This window comes from Anticarsia gemmatalis, chromosome 29 (genome assembly GCF_050436995.1).
Source record: "Anticarsia gemmatalis isolate Benzon Research Colony breed Stoneville strain chromosome 29, ilAntGemm2 primary, whole genome shotgun sequence".
In the NCBI taxonomy this organism is placed as follows: Eukaryota; Metazoa; Arthropoda; class Insecta; order Lepidoptera; family Erebidae; genus Anticarsia; species Anticarsia gemmatalis.
The window spans coordinates 1,253,470-1,279,978 of record NC_134773.1 but is presented as its reverse complement, the minus strand read 5'-3'; the positions used below and the strand labels follow the sequence as shown (position 1 = coordinate 1,279,978).

Below are 26,509 nucleotides of genomic sequence, written 5' to 3'. Positions count from 1 at the left end.
TGCATGCCTGAGAGTTGTTTAGAATAGTTCTTGAAGGTATGCAGTCTCCAACCCGTACTTGGCCCGCGTGGTGGACTCAAGGCCTAACCCCTTCCTCATTACGGGAGGAGACCCTTGCCTAGCAGCTGGACATTAATGGGTTAAATTTATTATTATATATTATTATATTATGGATCATAAATGTAAGGAAATCATTAATAATTCAAACAAACTATACTTTCCAAATGATTTATTCATTTTGCATCCTTGGTCAACATAAATAAAATTATATTTTATTCACAAAATGTACAAAACCAAAACATTTAACTTTATATATTTGTTAACTAAATTTTTTACAAAAATACGGTCAATATTGTAAAACAAAATTTGTAGAAAGAATTTAATAAAATTTCGCCAAGAAATTCAAAAATCTTTGACAGTCGTTAACAGTAGTCAGAAGCTTGGAAGTCTGACAACCAGTCTTACTTAGTATCGTGTTATAACCCAGGTAACTGTGTTGTGGAGGTCAGATAGACAGTCGCTGCATGTAAAATACTTGTATTCAGCTGCATCCGGTGAGACTGGAAGCGACTCCAACATAGTTGGAAGAAAGGCTAGACTATTAAGTAATATATAATTTGTTTTACAATATCAACCGTCGCTAAAATATACCAAGGATATTTTTTACATATTTTTACAATACTATGAAATAAACCTAAAATTTGACAAATTATACAAATTAATATCACCCTACTGTTCTAAAGAGTCATTTTATTTTGGATAAAAAATCGCTACATTTATAATATTTCTAGAACATAATTCAGGGCGAAATTTATAACAAAAATTTTCTTAAAAATAATAATTCTAATTTAAAGGTAGTTTTTAGAGATATGACTGTTATTTCAACCCATACGAAACAAATTAATTGTCAAAAAAACATTTAAGGAAATGGCTTTTTGTCCTAAATTGATAAAAAATAACAAAATTCGTATTTTCTACAGAATTTTTGTTGATAATAATTCATATTACAATTTTTTCCAAAGTTTTATAATAATTTTAATAAAGTAGGGTAGAAATTTACATGTTTTTCTTACAATTTTATCATTTTTAATTAGTTTAAATAATTCGTGGTATTTACATTGGGAATGAACCATTTATTATTGTTGAAAAACAATAATATAGCTGTATTGAAATTCGGAAAATTAAAAATATTCTTTTTAAATACATATTTTCGTAAATACAACTATGTTTTACAAAAGATTTCAAAAACAAATCTTAAAAATGTTAATTTCAACATATTAACTTAAATTTCAAAAAACATTTTTGTGATGAAAATTATTTTTAAAAAGTACAATTAAAAATTGTTTATCTGTAACAGAAAATGGCGCCTTTACATCGGAATTGGCGCGAAAATGTACCAAATGCTGTATTAATTTTATTTTGGTACTGATTACAATTTTTATTTCAGTGTTGTTTGGTGTGAAATGAATTAAATGCTTTTCATAACAAAAAATATAAAGATTTTTAAAAGAAATTATGATGTCTACCAACTAAGGTCAAAAGCTTGAGTTAGAAGTAATTTCGTACGATAGTGCAATGGCTGAAGTCGAACCTTTCGGAAACAGGTATAAGGTCGACATCTTTACCATTGCGCTACTGTGTAATAGATCTGATAGACAGTCGTTGCATGTAAAATACTGGTATTCAGCTGCATCCGGTGAGACTGGAAGCCGACTCCAACATAGTTGGAAGAAAGGCTCATTGACTAACTAGTGTATAATTTTTAAGTTTAATTTACTGAGTAGTATTATAAAAAGCATTAAATTCAACATTGATTATTTATTTTTTACAATTTGATTCGTGCAAAAATCTGTGTTTTTTTTAGAGATTCATTCGAAATAGGCAGGTGGTGTGACAAACAGACAAACTACGGGCGGAAATTATATCGGGCTCGCTTCCCGCACTCACACGGCGCATGTGATAATTGAATATATTTAAAAAATATATTTAACCATTGTATATTGTATATCGGAGACCACCATGACAGAATATAATATTTTTTAATAAAATTATATGAGCTATCAGGCTTTTAAACAAAAAAAAAGTAATTTTCGAATCGAATGTTTTTAGTTAGCAACATTGATTCTTACAGAAAAAAAAAACAAACCAATGTTACCATTTTCCTTATTTTTGGGAGGCTAAAATTTAAATTTTTTAAACAGCCTTAAATAGCAAAAATTTATAAAAAACACCATATTCTGGTACAGCGGTCTTTAACTATTGTACATTATGGAGGATAGGGGTGAATCTGGGGGGGCGGGGGTGTAAATGTGTGTATAAATATATCATCTACTACGCTAAATTGCGCCGTGTGACAACAAAACTTTGCGGTCAGCGTCAGTCTTATAAATCGGTCGGATACAGAGTTTGCTCAAAAACTGTTCAGCAATTTCGTATAGCGTACTGCAAAAGTGTGGGCAGCCTAATAAAATGTGTATAACTGTGAATTTTGGCGACTTTTACAGCTAACTATATAGTTAAATTTTGATTCTGAAATATGTTTACCATCATTTTGTATAAACTCAAGTCAAAATAACTGACTCTATGAACACTCATACAAAAATCAGGCACAAATTTTTAAACCTAAATATACTAATTTACCAAAAAATTATCTCAACAGCATAAATATCACTGTTTTACACTGTTACATCAGTTTTTTAAGTAATATTTTTCGCCATTGGCAACAGTTTTCTCGCAGCTCTTTTGTCAGACCAGATAATTGTTTTCCGTGCGTAGTTCGAACTGTTTCTTGGGTGCGTTAAACGCGGTTCGGACCCGCGCGGGCCGAAGCTGCGCGCGGGGACTGTGTAACGGGCTTATATACTAAACTTATGTACTATATACTCGTGTGAAACTTCAAAAACATTGATAAATTAGTTAGGTACTAATCTGTAATCTAACAGCGTAGATCATAACATTACTAGTATAATGTAAGGCCTAGCCAATGCGATAGCATTTTGCAAATGAATATCTAATAATAGTTCAATTGTGGAATTATATGAACTTTAATTTGAAAATAACCAGATCAAATTTTTAGCTATAGAATTTTTTTAAGATTTTAATTTAAAAAGTAATAAGCTTATAGTCCAAAAATATAGTAGAGAAGCCTTGCCATGCAGTAAATGTAGATTACAATTCATAATTTGATGTATTTCCAAAATAAAGTATATGTATCAAACAGGTCACCGTCAGCTGTATAAGTCTGCGGGTCACTGATGTTATAAATTCAGGATTTTAGTTTACCACCAGCTGTGAACTTGTGTGCAAGATTCTCTACTAATTTGTTAGACTGGAATGGCTTGAAATGTTTATAAAGATGTTTTAAACAGCTGAAATACTGAAGACACATTAAAATTGAGTTTTTCAATTTACTAATAATTGCTAACTATAATACTAATCTGATAGTTTTTTGATATGATTGTATATAGTTTCATTTGATTATTATTTCAGTAAATATAAAGAAATTTGCGAGTTTGTGTATATGAAAATATTAAATAGTTTTTGAAGTTCCACAACAAGAATTTTAAGTCTTCCTAATATTATAACACTGTGATAATAAGCTATTTATAATAGCAGGGGCCGAAACAAGTTCCGAGGTCAAAAATACTGATTTTACTGACCAAAAATTCAAAAATACTGACCAAATACAGACCATTTCTAAACCGTTTTTCGGGTGAATGGTGTGAAATAAAAAAAATACAGTCGAATTGAGAAGTCCTTTTTAGATGTCGGTTATAAGCTTATTTTCGGTTATTGGTCTCCACCATCCCCATAGTCAAGCAGCACCGGCTTTTTATTGGGTTAAAGCTAGATTTGATCGAGCTAAAAAGCTTTGTTAGTAAAGTTTTCAATCAGGTCTTAAAAATTTTCAATCAGGTCTTACGAATTTTCGATCAGGTATTACGAATTTTCAATCAGGTCTTACGAATTTTCGATCAGGTCTTACGAATTTTCAATCAGGTCTTACGAATTTTCGATCAGGTATTACGAATTTTCAATCAGGTCTTACGAATTTTCGATCAGGTATTACGAATTTTCGATCAGGTATTACGAATTTTCAATCAGGTCTTACGAATTTTCGATCAGGTATTACGAATTTTCAATCAGGTCTTACGAATTTTCGATCAGGTATTACGAATTTTCAATCAGGTCTTACGAATTTTCGATCAGGTATTACGAATTTTCGATCAGGTCTTACGAATTTTCAATCAGGTCTTAAGATTTTTCGATCAGAACACGTGTCCTGACGCGAGTTTAGAAGGTTTTTCCAATTACAAAAAAGTGCGCAACGGCGCTGAAGAATTTTTACTTCAAAAATATTGAGTTCAAAAAAACAGTAAATTTTAATTTGCTATTCTATTGAAGTCATGTGATGCTTCAAAACATGTATATATTACGTAGATCATCCACAAAATATCGAGCATCCAAAGCAGCCCTCTGATATAATCACTGTGCAAATCGAGCATGTAAGATTGGCCAACAGCAGAGGAAAACAAAAAAAAATCGTTGAGTTTGGAAAAATACTGACTATACTGACCGATTTTCGAAAATACTGACTTTTACTGACCAGGTCCAAAAATACTGACTTTTACTGACTTTACTGACCTGTTTCGGCCCCTGTAATAGTCATGTCTCAATTTTGTAAATTAATTTAATGAATTTTTTAGGCAAAAAGATTCCCACTTTCTAAGCAGCTTTTTGTAAAAAAATATTTAACCATGTGAAGTTTCAAATAAAATTTTGTGATGTTTGATTATATTATAGGGTCAATGCCCATGAGTGTATGTTTTCAGCCCTGTATAGGCTTTAAAGGTTTTTTACAGCACTACTTAGGTAATTACAATTTTTAATGTTTTTTAATAAATATTTCATACTAGACTTTACTTAAATATGTCCATTGAAGACAGAACAGTCAGTTAACTTATAACATACATAATATCACGTCTTTCCCCCACAAGGATAGGCAGAGACCAAAGAACGCTACTATCATGTTTTTAAACTAACATTTATAGATTTTTCTTTCTGCAAGATGTCAAGCAAGCAGCCATTTGTAAAAACATCAGCTAAATCTCTTTACAGCATGTTTTTAAGAAAGAAAACACGCTGTGTGGACTCTACATAATGTGGGATAAGGATAAAACAATTTCTCATTTCCTATTATCACAGTGTTATAAAAGTTGCGAGTGAAAAACATTGGTTAACACTTATATTCTAGGTAAAAAAGATTGACAGTAGAGCTTGGTTGTATATCGTACTTCATAATTGTTAAGTTGAATACCATTTGATATATAAGTCAAATTGGTTTGTTTTTTTCTTTGTTTAATGATATTTTGGTGGTGGTAATATAATAATTAAATGTGTTTTTTTAGTATCTACTTAACTCCATGGGACATTAATGGGAATAAAGAAGTTATTGTTTGTTTGTATGTAACATGTGAAACTACATAACTGATTGTAAATACTGTTTCACTACAATCATATCACTTTATAATTCACCAATTAAATTAAATAAGTAGTCGAAACATTACGGAAAATCATTAATTTTGCGACTGAATATAGATTTGTTATAAACAAATTTTGGTTCTTAATATAATAGGATACGAGAATTAAAGTCAGCCTGAAACGTCAAGCATTCTGAGGTAAAATGCGTGTTCGAGTTAATTCCCGTATTCTATTACATTATAAATTATATTAGAATCGTCTGAATTGAAATCAGTTCAGCCATTTTCGAGTTTAGCATTGAGCAACTAATTTAATGATTCATTTTTGTATATAAGACTTGCAACGTGACAGTTTTATGTTACGAAAATTTTGTTCCAGCTTGAAATTATACTTTTGTATATGAATAAGGGGGTCTGAGAACATCCTTTCTCCAAAAATTATTATTATTTTGACCATTTTAAACTGTCTCACCCCTTTAAAACTAGCCAGGAAACTTATTGTGATATTTAAAATATTATTACTACCCTAAAAAACTGGATTAAACAACCCCTAGACTGTTTGAGGGCACCTAAAGAAGTTCTTTACAAATAAAACTATCTTTCTTTTGAATAAAAAGGATTTTATCTCATTCCCATGGGGATAAGTAGACAGGAACTTTTTCTTTTTAAAACTTTGTATGGGATTTTTTTATGTATTGAATTTGAATGTGAGAAATTGCATTTACGAGTTTAAGATTCTCTTTTGATTGTTATTTAATGGGTTTTAAATTTGAGTAATACTTTGGGAATGTTATTATTAGTATTTTTTTAAATTATTTAAATTTTTAATTATTTAATTAAATTTTTTTGATGAGATTCTCAAAAAGACTATTTTAAAGAAATTTAATTTAATTAATTATTAATTATTATAATTATTATTAATTTTAAGATAACATACTTCATAAATGGGAGATTTAATACTGTAAAATTGACCCTAAAGACAGTCTGTAGGTCCGTTTATGATAACATTATGCAGATATTGCAAATTGTATATAAAAAATGAAGTTGCATATAGTTAAAATGTGTAAATATGAAGTTATATATAAAACCAAGCTCTGAAAATATCACATATTCGCCTTAAAACTATTGAAAAACATATACCAACAATGTGTGACCACAATAGTAGCCATAGTTGTGCGTTCATATCATGCAACAAAGTCGAGTGGCCTGTTGAAACCTCCTTTCCTGTTCATGTACTGTCTGTACTTACGTTTTAACACCACATGGACGTCCCCTTCGACATTATCCTCAACTTTCTTGCCTTTCGTGGAGTCAAAACCACAAAAACCCATAATCTTTAACATCTCCTGTTCTTCAGGAGTCTTACCTTCTAAATCGGCGGGAGTGACAATAGGACGCTCCCCAAAGGTTTTCTTTGGCTTCACGAATGAGGTAGACGGCCCAGGCGATGGAGAACGTGAGCGCTGGCGGCGGCGCGGCGAGGGACTTCTGCGACGGTCCGGAGTGCGCCTCCGTCGATCCAGAGACCGTGAACGGGACCGGGTGCGAGGCCTTCGCCTCTCGCGGTCCCTATCTCGGTCTCGATCCCTTTCTAGTCTGTCCAATCTGTCTCTCTCACGGTCGCGACGGCGTTCGTCGCGCCGCCGAGGGCTAGGCGACCGACCCATTGTAACCTGTAATAACACAAATATACAACATTAGATATATGAATTACTTACGTAAAACAACAGGCATCGACGTAGGAATGATACGCGACATGTTTTTACCTCGGTTTTAAGTCAACAGTTTTAAAATTTTGCAAAAACAAAAAGTAACAATAAACGCACAACTTAGTCCAACGCCATTTTGGAAATGAATGAAGAAAAATGAATGGAACTCGTCGAGTTCGACTAACGACGTTTGCGTTTCGTTTCATCATCAAATTACTGAGCGTACTTTGTGCACTTTCATGATTTTAGTAACAGTAACATCAAAATAATAAAATGAAATATAAAATTGAACGTTAAATTACTTTTAACGCAATAATAAATATTTTTCACTTATATTTAGATTATATTAGCTAAAACCAAGATTCTTCAGATTAACTAGCATTAACAAAACGCAATTTTCGTTTCACGCAAATGTGAACAAAGATAGTTTTACACACACAAACAGATAGTAAGTGTTGATTAATGATTTCGCTCACAAAAAATATGAAATTTTGTGTTATAATATTATTTTATTTAAATTTTAATATATTGAGTTCGTTCGTTAGTTTTGCACACAAAATTATCCCAGATGCTCTCATATTGGATTGGAATAATACATTATGGAACGGAACGTAACATTACAGGGTTGCTACAAAAAATATATATTCGTAATTATGGGACTTATGATATTAAAATTTTGTTATTTGCATGGGTATATTGATAGAACATAGATACTAGATTAATATTGTTGGATAGAAAAAAAAAATGGCTGAATAGGAAGTCCCCAACATACACAATGCCAGCGTGGTATGCTCAAGGCGTAACCCCTCTCTCGTACTTGGGAATTCAGCATATTAAAGTGGTTCTTATTTCGTAATGTTTCTATCCACAATTTATATTAAATACATTATTCTGTGCGTATTGTTTTGTTATTCTCCCTTTATATCAAATTTAAAACCGCTTCTAGTTCATGTCGCATGATAATAAAGAAACGGTATTCGGAATTAGTCCAACGGCGTTACATCTGTCAACTAGAGAAATATTATAAATTACCTACAGTTTAAATTACCAATTTATTAATCATTAAATTTAAGGGAAAACACATTTTTTTCTTTGCAACCCTAACGACAACAGCGCCATCTGAAGCGTGTGTTTGCGTCTGATGTCAGTCGACGACAGCGACGCCGCGGCGAAAAAGTGAAACTCGCGCCGACATCGATCTTCTCCGGTGGCGTGTTGGAGAATTCTTTTTTTACGAACGAAATATTGAAATAAACGCTCTACGCGTAATGTCGGTGGTGCTGGTGCTTTGAAAATTGACGAACAACGTTTTGTGCATGTTATTTTATATAATGTTACTGCGTTTATGTGCTTAGTGTAAGTTACAATCGCTATTCATTATAAGTGTGTGAAGTGACATAAAAATCGACTTTGAACGCGTCTTGGAGCTCTGCCGGTGAGTATTGCGTGTGTTCTGCTTTCTTTTGTACATATTTGTTTACATTATCAATAGGAACGCGTTACTTCTGAGTCGGTATGCGTTTTTTTCGTCAGCCGCTTTATTGGGTGTGTCTTGCGCGGCGTATAGGAATTAGGTCGGATATTTTTTAGTTCAAAGTGTCTATAAATGTCTCTATAGTAGTGATTTTGGCCGATTGCCGTGTTCCGCGATAAATTTGACGCGTTAGGACCAAAAGATAGCGACTTCCGTCATGTAATTGCGGAAAAATAGCTATAGCGTTAGTAAGAATTTTTAATAAGTTTTATCACAAAAATAATGTGTTTTATTACTAAAATGACGTAGAAAACTGTGTTTTATAAGCTCATATAGGGTGTGACTGTAATCAATTACATATTATCTGTACAATAATGTGGGATGATGTCACCGCGTAAGATCGGGTACTGTATAACCCGACCGGTTGTGGTAGGCGTCATAATGACCACAGATTACGTAAGAACGATGCATTTTTGATTCGGTCGGCTTATACACCGATAGTGGCGCGGTAGATTGTGGTCTGATTGGTACGCCTAAGATTTTTTTCGTTGTGATTTAATTGACTAACACGTAAGAATTAATGGATATAGCTTCGATTCATCTCACGAATGAGGTTTGTAGCGTTATTCTATTGAGTAATAGCGTTTAAGAGAAGGAAATCAAAGTTCTTGATATTTGCTCATAGCGCAAAGTACCTATGTACAATTGATAAATTTAGTACGCTCATTCATTGCAATGCAGTACTATACACATTATACATATATCTAAGTACTCTATATAATAGTTTTCTATCAATATATCACAATCCAAGATAAGTATTAATTATTCTTAAAACCATGTTATACTACTAATTAACTGCCAGTTAGCTTATAAGTTAGAATACTGGCAAATTCTAAACTGATTGTTACTGTATCATACAGATAGACTATCTAAGACTATCTAAGCTGTAATATAAATATCTAAGCTGGCCATTTATGTATTGTTCTAATTTTCATATCTTGAATTTAATATATTTTTTGGTCTTTAGTCTCTGCCTACACCTATGAGAAAAGACTTGATATTATGTATCTATGTATGTATTTTTCGCATTCTGAACTTTGGCTTGTAGCTACATTCAGGCATATAAAGGTGTATGGTACATACATTAATTAACATTAGTTATTGTTTGTAAGATTAACACTAATATCTTCATTAGTGTTAATTATTTAAGAAAATAACTCTTATTGAGAAGTCTTATGTTCAGTATATGAATCATAAACTACTATAGTCAATAAGAATCAGTATTATGCAGAATTGTTCTAGAATCAAGAGGAATAATGCATTAAGTCTGCAGTTATAAAGAAATTTTTTAAACCCATTACTGTCCCACTGCTGGGATAGGGTCTCTTCCTAAAAGAGGGAGGGGTTAGGCCTTGAGTCTACCATGCTGGAAAAATGTGGGTTGGGGACTTATACAGCTGTATATAAAGCATAAATAGAGCAGACAACATAGTTTTTAAAAATCAAATCATTTATTAATTTAAATCAGATGTTGTTACTTTAGATAGTTGTTACAATTACTGAATCTACCACTAGTTTGAAAGTGTACAGCCTTATGAAAAGAGCTAGCAACAAACTCACACACTCTTTACAATCGCCAAATGATTTACAATGTGGTTGATACAATAGTTGACCATTTGAGTCATACCTTATCATTATGTGTAAAGAGAATGAATATGTATTGCTATTTTGGCTTGTCATATATACCTATGTATGTACAGTGTATATGTACCTATGTATAGAGGGTGTGGGCTTCGAGTATCTATATTATCATGTAGACATATGATAGTAGATGGTTATCTAATAATACTCAAGAAATTATATGAATAAGCATTTTAAATTGGTTTTGCTTCTTCAAAATGAAACATGGTTTTAGTATTTTATTGTTGGGTATATTTTTATTAAATACTAAGGTGTGTAATACTTGAAACAATGTGTATGTATGTGAATGAAGCAAGGGAAGTTTGTAAGGATCGTAACAAGAGGAATTCTCTAGGATCGTAACAAGAGGAATTCTCTGGTCTCTGCCTACCTTTTTGGGAAAAAGGAGTGATGTTTTTTATGTTTCCTCTGGGCATTATCTGCACAGTAAATTTTATTTGTAATTCTACATTTATTTAAATACTATCTACATGATCAAATTAGATATCCTATTTGTGTGATGAGCACGAGTATCTGTTCTGAGCCTGGTTGTTAATGCATCTATATAAGTATGTATTTACAAGTATATAAGTATGTTTATCAGTTATTTGGTTGCAGTACAAGCTCTGCTTAGTTAATTAATCAAATGACTGTGTGCGAGTTGTCCAATGATATTTATTTATTCCGTTTTAACTCATAACTGCAATACCAATATAGATGAAATGCGGAACAGGAAAAAACTAGTTTTACCTTAAATAGAGGATAAAATAATGCTAGAATTGAGGTTATCAATTAATATAAATTAATAATAATATTTACATTGTTGTGTTGTAACAATGATGTGGGACATTTCATATTGTTACCTTAATTAAAATAACTGTAGCAACACGTAAATAAGGAAATATGAAAACTATGATAATGTGTTCCCTAGTTTCTGATCAAAGTAACAATATTAGGATTAAATTGTGATCTTAGGATGTATTTAAAAATTGTATATTTACAAAAAAACATGGTAAAACTGTCTTCTGCATTTGTACAGGAATAATGATAAGGTTCAAAAGAATTGTCAGACTGGCCTAACTTTGTCCTGTTGATTCCATTCCTGTGGGAATTAAAATTATTTCTAATACACACATCACTTGGAAAAGTCATTAGTGCAATGCTTACGTTTTAACACTCAACCGCTGGCAAAGGAGGTGATTTTTCATACTATCACTACTCTATACATATACCTAGGTAAGTATATACTATAAAATCTAGGTTATAACTCGAAGCATCAACTATGCATGATTACATACATAAAAACAATTGAGTGAAAGATATCATGAGTGTTTTGTTTCAAAATCTAGGTCAATTACATTGAGATATGCATCCAAAATTATTGTTTTTTTATTGTATTACAATAGGGTAGAGATACAGTATGTATCCTACTAATATTATAAATGCGAAAGTTTGTGAGTATGTATCGATGTTTGTTACTCTTTCACGCAAATACTACTGAACCGATTACGAAAGTTGGTATATAGGTAGCTAAAGACCCAGAATAACACATATGCTACTTTTTATCCGCGAGTTCCCGAGGGATTGGGATTTACACGGGAAGAGTTTCCACGCGGACGTAGTCGCGGGCGGCCTCTAGTAAGTTATAAAAGACCAATAGCACTATGACCGACCTGGGAATCGAACCTCGTGATCAGGCCCATTTCCGCCCAGACAAGAGTCACGCTATTTCAATCGTCAATTGTTAATTTGAGGCACTCATAGCCATAGTTGCGCTCACCGGTCGGTAAATGATCTGTGGGTTAAGCAACCGTTGGCGCGGTCATTCTATAGATGGGTGACCGCATAGTGGTATTTGAGCTGGGTGTCTTCGTGCTTCGGAGGGCACGTAAAAAGTCGGTCCCGGTTGTTGTCAATTAAGATAACACTCGTTAAGCCACGTCAAAGGCCTTCGGGCGGCTTGAACAACTTTGACACCAGGTTGACCACATACGACAAACAGACAAACAATCGTCAATAATATCACTCAGCAAAATAATTTTAATTCACAATTCTCATTCCTATTGTTTTCTTGTACCGTGAGATGAAGTTTATTTTTTATTCAACGTCATTATAGTGACACAAGAAACGTTTTACGCCTTCAAAGGTCAATGACACGGGCAAATGACAGTCGCATTAGCCGTCTTAGACAAAATAGTAACTGGTTTGGCTAGATTTGAGGCTGGATTTTAGGCTAGATTGAAAACGTGGATTAAAAACCAGTCTGAAAAATTGTTTGGAATAAGTTGATAGATATTTTTCAAGTTATTTGTAGCTTTATATACTGGTTAGCGGCTCAAAGTGTTTGAAATTAAAATCAAATTATTCTAGTGTTAAAATTGTTCAAGGCGCCCGAAAACTTGACGTGGCTTAACGACCGTTATCTTAATGACAACAACCTGGACCGACATTTTACGTGCCCTCCAAAGCACGGAGACGCTCAGTTCAAATACCATTATGCGGTCACTCATCTATAGGATGACCTCACTAACGGTTGCTTAACCCACTAATCGTTTACCGACTAATAAGCGCAACTTTACCGAGGGCAATCTTTTCATGCGAAAGAAATAGCAGGTAGATATTATCATTACATAATTCAGTTTTCTGTCTACTTCTAAAGCAATTCTCGATAATCTATGTGTGTATATTTCATTGAAACTTGAAGTATATAAAGCAAATATATCATTATTTGTACGAGTAGGTGCAGTTGATAAGTAATTGATAATGAATCGGTCATGTGCTATGACGTATTGATACATATAATCTACACTGTTTTATATAGTGGTGAAACTTGGATATAATCTCTGAAAATACATACTTAAAAAATAAGAAATTATAACTATCTTGGAGTCCTCTTCCAGTCTCACCGGATACAGCTGAATACCAGTGTTTTACATAGAGCGACTGCCTATCTGACCTCCACAACACAGTTACCTGGGATATAACACGATACCATTCGGTGAGACTGGTTGTCAGACTTTCAAGCTTCTGACTACTGTTAACGACTGGCAAAGACATAGAATAAATAAAACATTATACATACATTAAATAAAATAAAAAATAACCCATTAATGTCCCACTGCGTATAACTTGTTACAACGGTGAAGGAAAACGTCGTGATGCAACCTTGCATGCTTGAGAGTTCTTTAGAACAGTTCTTGAAGGTATGTAAAGTCCCCAACTCGCAATGGGCCCGCGTGGTGGACTCAAGGCTTAACCCCTTTCTCGTTCAGGAGGTCCTCGCCCAGAATTGAGATAGAAATGTGTTAGTAGAATGATAAGTAATTTTTGAAGACTACAAGATAACGGAGATAGTTAAGAATCATATCTTTTGCATATCGTTGATAATGTAACAAGCAAGAAAATAGCCAGAAGTAAATATTGCATTATCATCGTGTCAAGAAGACCCATAGCACATATTTTAGTTGCGTGTGCAAAAATCGCTGTTTTTACATACTTTACATATTAGCCTAGCCTTTCTTCCAACTATGTTGAAGTCTACCAATCTCACCGGATGCAGCTGAATATACCAGTAATTTACAGCTGATTACCAGTATTTTACATAGAGCGAATGTCTATCGGACCTTAACAACCTAGCTACCTGGGTTATAACACGATTCCCTTCGGTAAGAGTGGTTGTCAGACTCTCAAACTTCTGACTACGGGTAACTGTCAAAGATCTTTGAAAATGACAGCCGGGACCCACAATTTAACTTGCCTTCTGAAACACGAAGACCTATACTTTATAGAAGACATATAAACAGCTTTTCTCAAAATAGCTGAAGTAATTTAATAATTTATATTAGAATTTAGTCGCTTATTGGGCCTTATAAAAAGGCAGACACTAAAAAATACGACTTGCTATGTCTACATACAGAATTCTTCTCCTTGCACATACATACATCTTGTCATACACACCCATGAAATAAATCTTTAAACTCGATAGCATAATACACATTTTCCATTCAATTTTTCATTCAAAATCTTGTTAATTCTTCATCAAAATGTATGGTATTTCTTTTATTTGCGTAGTCTAGACGTTTCAAGTATTTTTGGCTGGTTGCCAGAGGGAAACGACGAATTTATACACCCATATATGTCGGTGTTGACTTATAAATGCATTTGAGATTAACTTTAAGTTAGTCGTATGGCTCGTATGGTATTTCTGTTTAGAAATTATTGTTTTAGTAACTTCTGACTGTGATCTTGTTAGCATAAAAACATTTCCAGAGGATAAAAAATGTGTTGTGTTGATCTAAGTAATTAAGTAACTAGGTATGTGCCAATTTTTATCAAAATTCGTTTTGTAGTTTCTGCGTGAGAGAGTAACAATCACCGTTTTTTCATAATAAGCTTGGCATATTCCAGTAACTAGTATTTAATATTGCTTTTACTATTGCTGTCTACCAAGATACTTAACCATTTTTTGATAAATACCTTGAAATGGAATTCTAAAATTAGCAGTTGCATTCATTCATTACTATTTTATCCAATGGCAAGCAAAAATACTTTCCTTCTATATATTCTCCTTAGGTATTTTATTTTTATACCTATCTACCCACCCAGTAGTATATTTTACCTTTATTTTTGGGTAAATTACTTTGCAATTTAAGTCAAATTTAACAGCTCTTTTTCTTCTCTCTCTTTCTGCCAGAAACGGATAGAGAGAATAATGATAACTCTACTCTAATTAAAAATACTTTTACCTCATTGTCATTTTCGAAATACCTAGAAATATACCAATAAAATATTCCCCAATTACCCACAATCTTATTATAAACTAGCCTCTCGTATATCGTTGTACCTACGCCGATGACGTAGTTGGGCAAGCTGCCAGCTCGCACACTCATCTATGTGCGAGCTTGCAGATGAAAATGTACGGGAATCGTGACACATGGGAGAATTTGTTTGTTTGTTTTATTTTAAAGTCATTGTACTGCTGTGTTCCGGGGTTATGGAGTGTTTTTAAGCTTTTTTAAGGATATTTCTGCTGTCAATGAGAAATTTTTGTAATTTTGTTTTGCACTAAATGAGTTTTTTAAGATGCAATGCACGGTAGATCGGATATATAATTAATAATGTACTTCTAGCTAATATTCAGCTTCGTTCAGTTAAATTAAAAACAGTAGAAATTTGTTTATAGTTAGTGACGCGTATGCACAATATAGTGCCTGGTAAAGATTTTTGAAAATTACAGCCCTTATCTACAATATAACGTGCCTTCCAAAACACGGGGACGCCGAGTTCAAATACGACTATGCGGTCACCCATTTGTGGAATGACCGCGTCAAGATTTGCTTAACTCGCAGATCGTTTTCCGACCGATGAACGCAACTGGCCGAGTGGGAGAGGATAGGGTGATAGAATAGACCAATTTTAGTCGAGGTGTTAGCGGGCTACAAACTCCCAATATATAAGACTAGCTGACCCGCGCAACTTCGCTTGCGTCCAATAAGAGAGAATGAGTGAATTTTTCCCCCGTTTTTGTAACATTAATTACTGGTACTCTGTTCCTTTTGGTCGTAGCATGATGATATATAGCCTATGTCCTTTCTCGGGTATCAAAATATCTCCGTACCAAATTTCATGCAAATTGGTTCAGTAGTTTAGGCGTGATTGAGTAGCAGACAGACAGACAAAGTTACTTTCGCATTTATTATATTAGTATGGATTAGATCCTGCTATTTGGAAGGTATACACGTAGCCAAGTGTCCAGTGACCCGTGGTAATCCTTTTACGAGATGAACGGTATATGGTGGGCTATTTCAGTCAATGCCATTACACTATTTATACACTTTGACCGGAGTGCTACGGTTATGGCTAGAAATCTCTCTGTAGGGAAGAAATTATCGTGCTTTGATAAAGATTATATTCATTTATAGCATTTTTTTTCGTTCGTTCATACATAAATTATATAAAATCGCGCCTTCTTTTCATAGAGGTAGGTAGAGACCAGATAATGCCACTTGGTACGATCCTTGCAAACTTCCTTTGCTTTATTCACATTCTTTCTTGTCATACAGGACTGCCGGTAACGAGTAAATACTACGGTTTATTAGATATCAAAAATCGAATTAAACGATATAGATTTGATCCCCAACACTTTGGCATAGTGGTGGACTAAGATCTAAGTCTCTAACCCCCTCCTCCATTCCTGAAAACCCTTGGCTACCAATTACGTAGCGGTATTTAAACAATGACCATCATATGTCAATCAATTTACTCAAAACTTTTACGGATTATACTTTACAAGTTTCTACATGAACCTGTCTATCTAACAGTGTAAACTGTACGCAAATCTGTAAGGTAGTTTTTGAGTTTATGGCAAACAAACAGACAGATACATACAACGAGATATTATAATATGTAGTTATTCTCTTACATTATAACATATGAATACCTCTACGGTAAATTATCTCTCATAGTGATTATAATAACACAAAGTAACAAACGATCAATGCATGTGTTATTTGTGACAATTGTTTTACATTATTGAACAGTAATTGTGGTTAGGTACATTTGAATATTTGTAAATAATGTAAATTGTAGTAGTATTTCGGTTTTCCTTATGTGGTTAGCGGTGACTGGGCAACCAAAACTTACCTCGGTATAATATTAACCCGTAGTAATGGTGTCTGGTTGTACTTTGTGTCCGATGTTTGTATGTTTGTAAAAGTCCCCGCGACACAAGAGCAATTCTAAGTGCGTGAGAGTTGTCTTTCTAAATAAAAAGAAAAACGTAATCTACATGTGACTGCTTCCGTGTATGCGACCGCTGATTGCGAGGTCCCGGGTACTATTCCCGGGTCGAGCTAAGGCCTATTAAGATTTGAAAATTTTACTTGGAATGTTCTCCATATTAGCTAGGAGTTTGATAACGTGCACGGTATATGACAAGGCTCGCCCCCTATTACATGGGACTAACATTGTTACCGGTTAAACGTAGGCATATTTCATACACCTCTGTCTAAACCTTCGGGTACAACAGTCGTGATGTTATTTTACTATCTTTGAACATCGAAAAGTCTCTGCTACTATCGTCTTACAAAACAAAATTCAAAAGAATTTTCTCCAACTCAGTTAATATTTGGGTCGTTCTAAGTTATGAGGTAATTTCAACGTCAATGATTTTTTTTATATTTTTAATTGATAATTTATTTAAAATAAAGCTGTGAGATTATCAAAGTCAGTATCTTCTGTAAGGTCACTAAAATTCACCGATGAAATGTTTTTAATTTGGTCACAAAAGCGCCTTAAACATGAAAAATGTATCTCCCCTGGTCTGTCCTTTAACCGATCATGTTAATAAATTAGTATTTTTAACTATCTTTAAATTACTAAATAAATTAAATTGTGTATTATTATTTTATATTACAAACTAAATTAAAGCAATGAAAAAAATAAAAAAGGTAACATTTAGATATTCATAAAATGTTTAATATTGAAATTTGTCCCTCGTATATAGCATCTCTTCCCCTGGCGTTTTGTTTTCATTAAAATCTCACGACTTTTAATTTCGCCGCGTAAATTCTGACCTTGAGCACAAAGTTACTAAAGTGAAGTTGACAGCAAGCCGTCGGCGCGAATGCGCCCGCCATATGGTTCGCTATTACACAGACGACACTTGGTGAAAACTGTCGTGGTTCAGTGAGTGTGTTCTTTCCCCTGGTAAGATTTAATTCTTTATTATAAGCATAAATATTTTACTTTCTTCCTAGAATTACAGTAATGTATGCAAAGAATCGTAATCTTCCCGTCTAATAACTTGTTACAAAAATTTGGACTTTTATATCGATATTTTGTCGAAATAGTATCTCCCCTGTCTTCTTTCCCCTGCCGCTTAAGGTACCAGGGGAGATACTTACTGCTCAGGGGAGATAACTGCTTCCTGCTTATGATGCAGTTATCCATTATTTAGTATCCGAGTGTATTTACCTAGTCTGGTTTTAGTTTAAACATAAATCTTGTTATTTTAAATGTCGATTGTACGAGTGTTTATTGTCGCTTTCATCCTAAATATCTCATACCAGGTAGTGTTCCTCGAAACTCTTATTGTTTTTGTAATAAGTAAAGGAGCAGTCCTTTTTAACCCGGTTACCTTATAGAAAAACGTCGATGCCAAGTTACCATATTTTGGTTACAGATTATGGCGGCACGAAAAACAATAACGCGTGAAGAACGCTTAGAAAAGAAACGTGTAGCGGAAAGACTGAGATACCAAGAAATAAAAAATGACCCTGTGAAATATGAACAGCAAAAGATTAAAGAGCAAAAGAAATATGATAAGAATAAAGAAGGACTAATTAAAACTGTGAATGAAATGACACCTAGAGAACTAACAAATTGATTTTCGTATAATGTCATGTTTTTTTTTGCTTTGTAGGAATGAAAGATTATTTTATAGTGAAGTCTGATGGCTGTTGAAATTAAGTCTGATTAATTTTAAATAAAAATGAAGTTGATTCTCAAACTACCACTGTTATTTATTTCATAACACAACATAAATGTCCCTCCCCTGTCCTCAGTATCTCCCCTGGTCAGTTATAAAATGGTAAAAAATTAAGATTTTGTCTGGCTGTTGTCTGGATACGAAGATAATGAGTGTTTTGGTAAGAAAATACTGATACTACATTATTTTTTTATCATTTTTGTCATGCCGCCTCTTCTAACATCATATTACCTCTTAACTGAGAATGACCCATTTGCATTACACACAGTACTTGTAATGTAAACATCTCTCCGGCCGATCACCGGACGTTGCTCGTACATTACGCAATGTGCACGTAAGAGGCACTTAAGAGCCCAGGATTTGTCTGACCTTGTGACCATTGGGTGAAAGAGGAGTTTGTCTAACTCCTGGATTCTGAGTACAGTAGCAGTAGTTTATCTATTCAATAGCGTTTTTTTTTATATGAGTTTGAACGTTAATAGATATACTATGGAATTATCTGACCTTGTGACCATTGGGTGAAAGAGGAGCTCATAACTAACTCCTGGATTCTGAGTTAATTTAGCGGTAGTTTAGCTTTTTTTTGTATGAGTTTAAACGCTATTGAATAGATACATTACCGCTATATGTACCTTAGAAACCGGGAGTAAGTAATGCTGCCTCTGATAGAGCTGAAAAGACGCAACAAGAAGTAGAAATGCAGAAAGAAATATTTTAATCTTTAAGTGTAAAAGTGCAAAGAGAAGCGCTTTATTTCGCTAATCCCGGCTATTCCCGGCTGTAATTGTCAAAGATCTTTGACAGTCGTTAACAGTAGTCAGAAGCTTGAAAGTCTGACAATTAGTCTTATGGAAAAGTATAGTATTATAACCCAGGTAATTGGGTTGTGGAAGTCCGATAGACAGTCGCTCCATGTAAAATACTGGTTACTTGATATTTATAAACTGCCCTAAAAATGTTATTTATTCGTTTGTACGCGATTTTCTCTAGAAATAGTATTTATATGTATTAAATTTATATTTATAAGGAAGTTTATAACCTATCTACCATCACGCTACGACCCAAGGGGGACTAGTAAACCAGTCTCAACTTCCTATCAAATAATTTCGCAATGTTTACGATTTGAAATCGCGATTTTTGCCAGATAAGTGTGTATTACCGTTATGCAAGCGTCGGCTTTAAAGGCTTAGTTATGACGCTAAAGTGGCCGCTATACCGGTTTTATAAGCCGAGCCCTCCGGTGAAAGCTATGAAATTTATTTTATAGCTTTTTGGTTTATGTTCAAGGAAAATATTGTGAGGAAACTGCATCTTTAGGTAGGTTATTATTGTGTTTAAAGTGGATTTATTTCGGTTGTGCTATAGATGAAATTCGAACCCATGACGTTTCAGTCATATGTCCAATACAACTACAGTTACAGATTTAGACATATCATCCTTTAGCAATAAAACTTATTTTTGGCAGCCATTTCCAATTTATCATATTAATGCATAGTTAACTTTGAAATCTGAACTGATATAACTCATTTAAAAGAGATGTCTTCGTATAATTATGTTTTCTATTTCAAAAGGCGATCAATTAGGTATGACAAAGTGCTTTGAATGTTACTAATAGAGGCGTTAATTGCGTTAAGTACATAATCACTAACAAACAAAGTAATTACCGAAAAAGTTTTAGCGTATAATTAGGTAAAAAAAATTTTGAAATTGTCGGAAATATGATGTTTATTGTTGAAGATGAAAACAATGTAGCGCTGTTCTCATGTATAATATAATTTATTTTAACCCATTACTGTCCCACTGCTGGGCCAGGGTCTCTTCCCAAATTACGGGAGGGCTTTGGTCACGCTGACTAAGTGCGGGTTGAGAACTTTACATATCCTCAAGAAATGCGTTAAACGACTTTTCAAACTCAAATTTAATTCTTGCTCTATACAATTTTTTTTTGTCCCACTGCTGGGCAAGAGTCTCCCGTAATGAGGAAGGGATTAGGCCTTAAGTCCACCACTTCGGCAAATTGCGGGGGGGTCTATAGCTAGACTATATTATTATAGTATGACTAATAAGTATTTAATACTGGACTACAAGGTTATAACCAGCCTAGCCGGTTCCTTACAGTCTGCTAAACGCCATTTATTTGAACTTTTAGCTCTGACACACACACACACACACACACACACACAGTCACGTGTGCAGTCTTGTGTGTGTGCACAATTTTGCAATAGTTAATTATATTTTTAGTATGACCTCTTGCGTGTTTTAAGTGAGGTTATAGGTAAACGGTAGTTTGTAGTTAACTTATGTAGGCTTACTGCAGTTTACACAAAAGTCTGACTACTAGTTTTACCGAGGGGTATCGTGTTATAACCCAGGTTAGCGTTGGGGAGGTCGGACAGACAGTCGCCCTATGTAAAACACTGGTATTCAGCTGCATCTGGTGAGACTGGAAGCCGACTCCAACATAGTTGGAAGAAAGGCTAGGCTGATTGATCACTATCCCGGATTCTGAGGATCATTTAGCAGTATTTTAAACCTTGGTGAAAACCGCAAAACTTTTGGAACTTAAATCTCGTGTATTTTTAACTCATAATAGTTTAAAAACATGTAGCTCTTTAAGTAGGATTATGCAATAATTTGTATTGCGTGGGACTATAGTAAATATCACGATCGTAATTCCGTAGTCAGTCTTTGGGCGAGCTAAATACTTACTTATATTATGTCAACTATGCGATAACTAATATGTAATTCACATATGACTGCAAACTCCACTGCGATTACATAATTATGTTAAATAGAGGCCGCCCACGACTTCGTCCGCGTGGAAGCCCTTCCCGTGTAAAGCCCGATCCCTCGGGAACCCCGGGATAAAAGGTAGCCTATGTGTTATTCTGGGTCTTCAGCTACCTATATACCAAATTTCATAGTAATCGGTTCAGTAGTATTTGCGTGAAAGAGTAACAAACATCCAAACATATATACAGTAGGTTCTGTTCAATATATAATATATGGTAGGATATAATATTAATAGGATAATTCGACTCTTTTTCCAACGCCCTTGTTACTCCTGGAGTTTTCGCCTGATTCGAGGGAGGGGTTAGACCTTGAGTCCACCACGCTGGCTTACTGAGTTTGCGATTTGCTTATGAATGCTTGTACGACCTACAAAGCAGGAACTGATACTTCAGGATAAGTTTAGCTTTTTGTGTGTGATTTATTATAAGTTTGTAGTCGTTTAAGATACCAGATTATGTAATATTATGTGTATGAACGTAGCTCGTAGGTAGTATTAGTGGTTCCGTATTTGTAGATTGATATCAACTTAGGAAAACGGTAAAAAAACATTTGACATGACAACTTACACACGGCCATCTGATTCCAAACTTCTTCTTCTTATTGTGTGGTTAGTGGTCAACCTAGTGTCAAAGTTGTTCGAGCCACCCGAAGGCCTTTGACGTGGATTCCAAACTAAGCAGAGCTTGTACTGTAACCAGACAACTGATAAACATACTTAAGTATATTCTTCTAAATACATACTTATATAGAAAAATCTACAACCATGCTTGAATTTTGATACTAGTCCATCAATACGGACGCAAGTGCCTTAATAAACTCATTTATCAATCTCAGTATCTCTCAGAAATGGCCGTTAAAACCACCAAAATTCAAATGACAGAATGCAGTCATGCTCCATCTCTTTCTATCCCATACAAACATGTTGTTGTTTCGCTCTAATATTCGGCTCTACCGGTTTTCGAGTACGTTATAAGTGTATAAAAAGTTTGCCATGGTATGTCTGTATACTTTTAATGGTAGCTTGTATTATAACTCTGTAAACACCGGTCGCAGTTTTTTAAATTACTTTATTTATTTCTTAGTATTTAAAATAGTGATTTAAGTTGCGCCTCCCACGCCAGTGGTCGAGGGTTCAAACCCAAGGTAACACACCAATGACTTTTCCAAGTTATGTGTGTATTAGAAATAATGATCACTTGTGTCAACGGTGAAGGAAAACATTGTGATGCAACCTTGCATGCCTTAGAGTTCTTTAGAACAGTTTTTGAAGGTATGCAAAGTCCCGAACCCGCATTTAGCCAGCATTTCGGACTCAGGGCCTAACTCCTTTCTCGTTTAGGAGGAGAACCTTGCCCAGCAGTGGGACATTAATGGGTTATTTTTTAATGCAAAGTCCCCAACCAGCATTTAGCCAGCGTGGTGGAATCAAGATATAACCTCTCCCTCTTTTGGGAGGAGATCCTTGCCTCTTTTAGAACAGAGTTTTTAGTTTTAAAATGAGTTGGAGTCTGTTATCGGGCCGTTAAAATTTACCATTTTAAATGCGGCCCGTAATTTAATTCCATCTATTCAAACGTCAAGTTTTTTGCTATATCTTAGATTGGCTGTAACTAATTCAAGGAGTGGTGATTTACTATAAGCGAGTTTATAATTTATTATAGTGCAATGACATGCTTTTAACTATATAAAAAATGTACATACATTATTTAGAATGCCTTGTTCGGAGTTTGTAACGCTATTTACTGAGTTAGTTCGCGGAGTAGGTAAAATTTATTTAAGTATGTTTTTAAGGAATTATCTTTAAAATTACTGAACGGTTTGAAAAATATTTTTTAATTTTTTTTAAATATTATTATAGGATAGAAAAGTCTCTTTTGTTATTTTACAAGCAATGAGGCGGGTCAGAATTACAAAAAAGATGTTTGTTACTTTTTCACAGAAAAACGACTTACGAGTACATTTAGCGGTAGTTTATTTATTTAATAGCGTTTATTTATATGAGTTTGAACGCTATTGAATAGATAAACTACCGCTAAATGTACCTCAGAAACCGTGTCAGTGATTTTTAATACGGTACCACGAAGAGAGTAGTAGATTACAATGTAAAAACCAGAATCCCATAAAACACAGCTCTATGTAGGTACACTTCCTGAGGGAACCCCAAGCGAAGTTATAAATAGACCAGTACGATATGTAGGTAACCGAATCAATGTGTTTGTGCAACCGACTTACGAACAGACGGCTTGTGTACAAATTCGATGTTATTTCCTACCGTCCGCCACCTAAATTTTCCCATGGGAATGCGTCATTTTCCCGGGGTAGAAAGTAGCCTATGTCGTTTCTCGGGTATCAAAATATCTCCATACCAAATTTCATGCAAATTGGTTCAGTAGTTTAGGCGTGATTGAGTAACAGACAGACAGAGTTACTTTTGAATTTATAATATTAGTATGGATGATAAACTACCGATTTATATGTGAATTTAAGGTAGAGAATGAACCATCATCAGCCTTTCTTCCAACTATGTTGGAGTCGGCTTCCAGTCTCACCAGATGCAGCTGAATACCAGTGTTTTACATGCAACGACTGTCTATCGGACCTCCACAACACAGTTACCTGGGTTATAACACGATATTGTTGCGTAGACACCATCTATCTATATGTATAAAACTCAAAAGTGACTGACTGACATGGTGATCTATCAACGCACAGTACAAACCACTGGACGGATCGGCCTGAAATTTGGCATGCAGGTAAATGTTATGACGTAGACATCCGCTAAGAAAGGATTTTGATAAATTCCTCCCCTAAAAGGATGAAATAGTTAGGGGATGAAAGTTTGTATGAAACTTTGTCAAAAGGGTATGGATAAATTAGAATCTTTTCACGCGGACGATCGAAGCTAGTTATATATAAAATGGCCAGACAGTCATTGACACTTATTTAATTATGTAAAAACAATATTCGCTAGTATATTATTAAATGATAAACTGCAGTATATTTTCTTATCTAGATGTTATCAGTACAATCCGTTGATCAATATGCAATGACTGATAATGATAAAAAAGTGGAGAACATTCCAAAAATTCAGTTTTTGGTTTCAAAATTTACGATTTGATGTTCGTTCTTATTACGACTGTTATTTTTTTAAAGTGGAGATTTAGTCCATCTTAGTAGAGAGTGTTGTATGCGCAGTTCGCGGCTGGAGGTATACAACATACAGAATGTATAACATCAGTGACTCGACTTATACAGCTGACGGTGACCTGTTTGATACAGATACTTTATTTTGTAAATGCACAGACTAATTGGTATTCATGATCGTCGCTACTGACTTGTCAGACTAAAGGTATTATAATTATGTTATTCGAATCCCACCCGGGGCAAATATTTGTGTGATGATCACGAATATGTGTTCTGAGCCTGGTTGTTAATCCATACTAATATTATAAATGTGAAAGTAACTCTGTCTGTCTGTCTGTCTGTCTGTCTGTCTGTCTGTCTGCTACTCAATCACGCCTAAACTACTGAACCAATTTGCGTGAAATTTGGTATGGAGATACTTTGATATCCGAGAAAGGACATAGGCTACTTTTTACTCCGGAAAAATATCTCATTCCCACGGAAAACAGCGACAATCGGAAGAAACCGCTCCACCGCTTTGCGGTTGCACTGGCGCTTTCACTAGATGGCGCTACTGGCAATATTAAATCGCACTATCATTACGTTTTATATCTTAGCTGGGTATGCCTACGCTTTGGAGATTTTTAACCGAAATTTGATTATTATGCTACTTACGTTATTCTAATCAGTTGAGGTTATACTCTTTCGAATTGATATTAGTTTGAAATAGTTTCCACTAAATATTTCGTGTTAGTTATAATAAATTTGTTTGTATATTCTTTTAAGTAGTTTTAATTACATTATTTTCGTATTTAATGTTAATATTATACCCATTTAGTGGTGTTTGGTAGAATTTCGTGTTAGTTTAATTGTATATTCTTTTAAATAGTTATGAGTATTATATTATAGTATATGGTCACCCATCCACGGAACAACCTCGGCAAGCGTAGTTTAACCTTAGAGTTGGATGCACGCGGTTGTTACTTAGCTACGAGGTTCTCTTATCTATACAAATATTATAAAGCTGAGTTTGTTTGGACGCGCTAATCTCAGGAAGTACTAGCTCGAATTGAAAAATATTTTTGGGTTGACCATTTACCGAGGAAAGCTATAATAATAAGCTATATAACATCACGCTTCGGCCAATAGGAGCGGATTAGCTACGAAAATTGTTACAAAAACGGGGAAAATTATGACCCATTCTCTCTCATGTGACGCAAGCGAAGTTGCGCGGGTCAGCTAGTGTATCTATATAAGTATGTATTTAGAATTACAATAGTACAAGCTCTGTTTAGTTTGGAATCAAATGACCGTGTGTGAGTTGTCCAACGATATTTATTTATTGATTGCTGTTGACTCATAGCTCGATAACATTCCTAATATTTAAAAGAATGAAGTCACATTATTCCCAATAACTTTTAACCTACAATCGGCAGTTTAAACTACCGATAAGCTAAAAATAACTCACTCCTAAAGAATGTCCTTTATCACACAAACTGTTATCAGTTGCCTCTAGTTTTTGCTTATTTGATTCTTGACAAATGATTCCCGTTTAAGGAATTTCTTTTGATAAACTTTGTGTAACTAGCTTTCGGGTGTATGACTAATTTGGTTGTACAATAGCATAATACATTGTTATTGACGAAACGTGGTTGTATTTCATAAACCTCAGCCTAGCCTATCGGACCTCCACAACCCAGTAACCTAGATTATAAAGACCCCTCTGTAAGACTGGATGTAAGACTTTCAAGCTTCGGACTAC

The 26,509-nt window shown here is 34.3% G+C and overlaps 2 protein-coding genes across 10 annotated transcripts in view; one reads left to right on the top strand and one right to left on the bottom strand.

Moving 5' to 3' along the window:
* Positions 1-214: 214 nt before the first annotated feature.
* On the bottom strand, positions 215-7,326 carry ytr (U4/U6.U5 small nuclear ribonucleoprotein 27 kDa protein yantar). Of its 3 annotated transcripts, XR_012960189.1 has the most exons (3): positions 7,247-7,326; positions 4,577-7,153; positions 215-3,696 (listed from the first exon to the last, which is right to left on the bottom strand). XR_012960189.1 is itself a non-coding variant. In XM_076133189.1 (2 exons), the coding sequence occupies exon 2, from the start codon at positions 7,145-7,147 to the stop codon at positions 6,665-6,667; it is 483 nt and encodes a 160-aa protein (XP_075989304.1). In that variant the 5' UTR covers positions 7,148-7,153; positions 7,247-7,326; the 3' UTR covers positions 215-6,664. The 3 variants fall into 3 exon arrangements, 2 of the variants coding, with proteins under 2 accessions (XP_075989304.1, XP_075989305.1); XM_076133189.1 differs by having other exon boundaries at positions 215-7,153; XM_076133190.1 differs by having other exon boundaries at positions 215-7,153; positions 7,237-7,319.
* A 994-nt stretch (positions 7,327-8,320) lies between these two features.
* Positions 8,321-26,509, top strand: part of hts (adducin 1-like protein hts) — a 93,144-nt gene continuing 74,955 nt past the window's right edge. For 3 of the 7 annotated variants that reach the window (XM_076133306.1, XM_076133305.1, XM_076133307.1), the window contains exon 1: positions 8,323-8,624. The gene's annotated coding sequence lies outside the window, so the exon portion shown is untranslated. Of the gene's footprint in view, positions 8,625-9,156; positions 9,277-26,509 lie in introns of those variants that run through there. The other 4 variants (XM_076133302.1, XM_076133300.1, XM_076133304.1 and 1 more) reach the window with 3 other exon arrangements.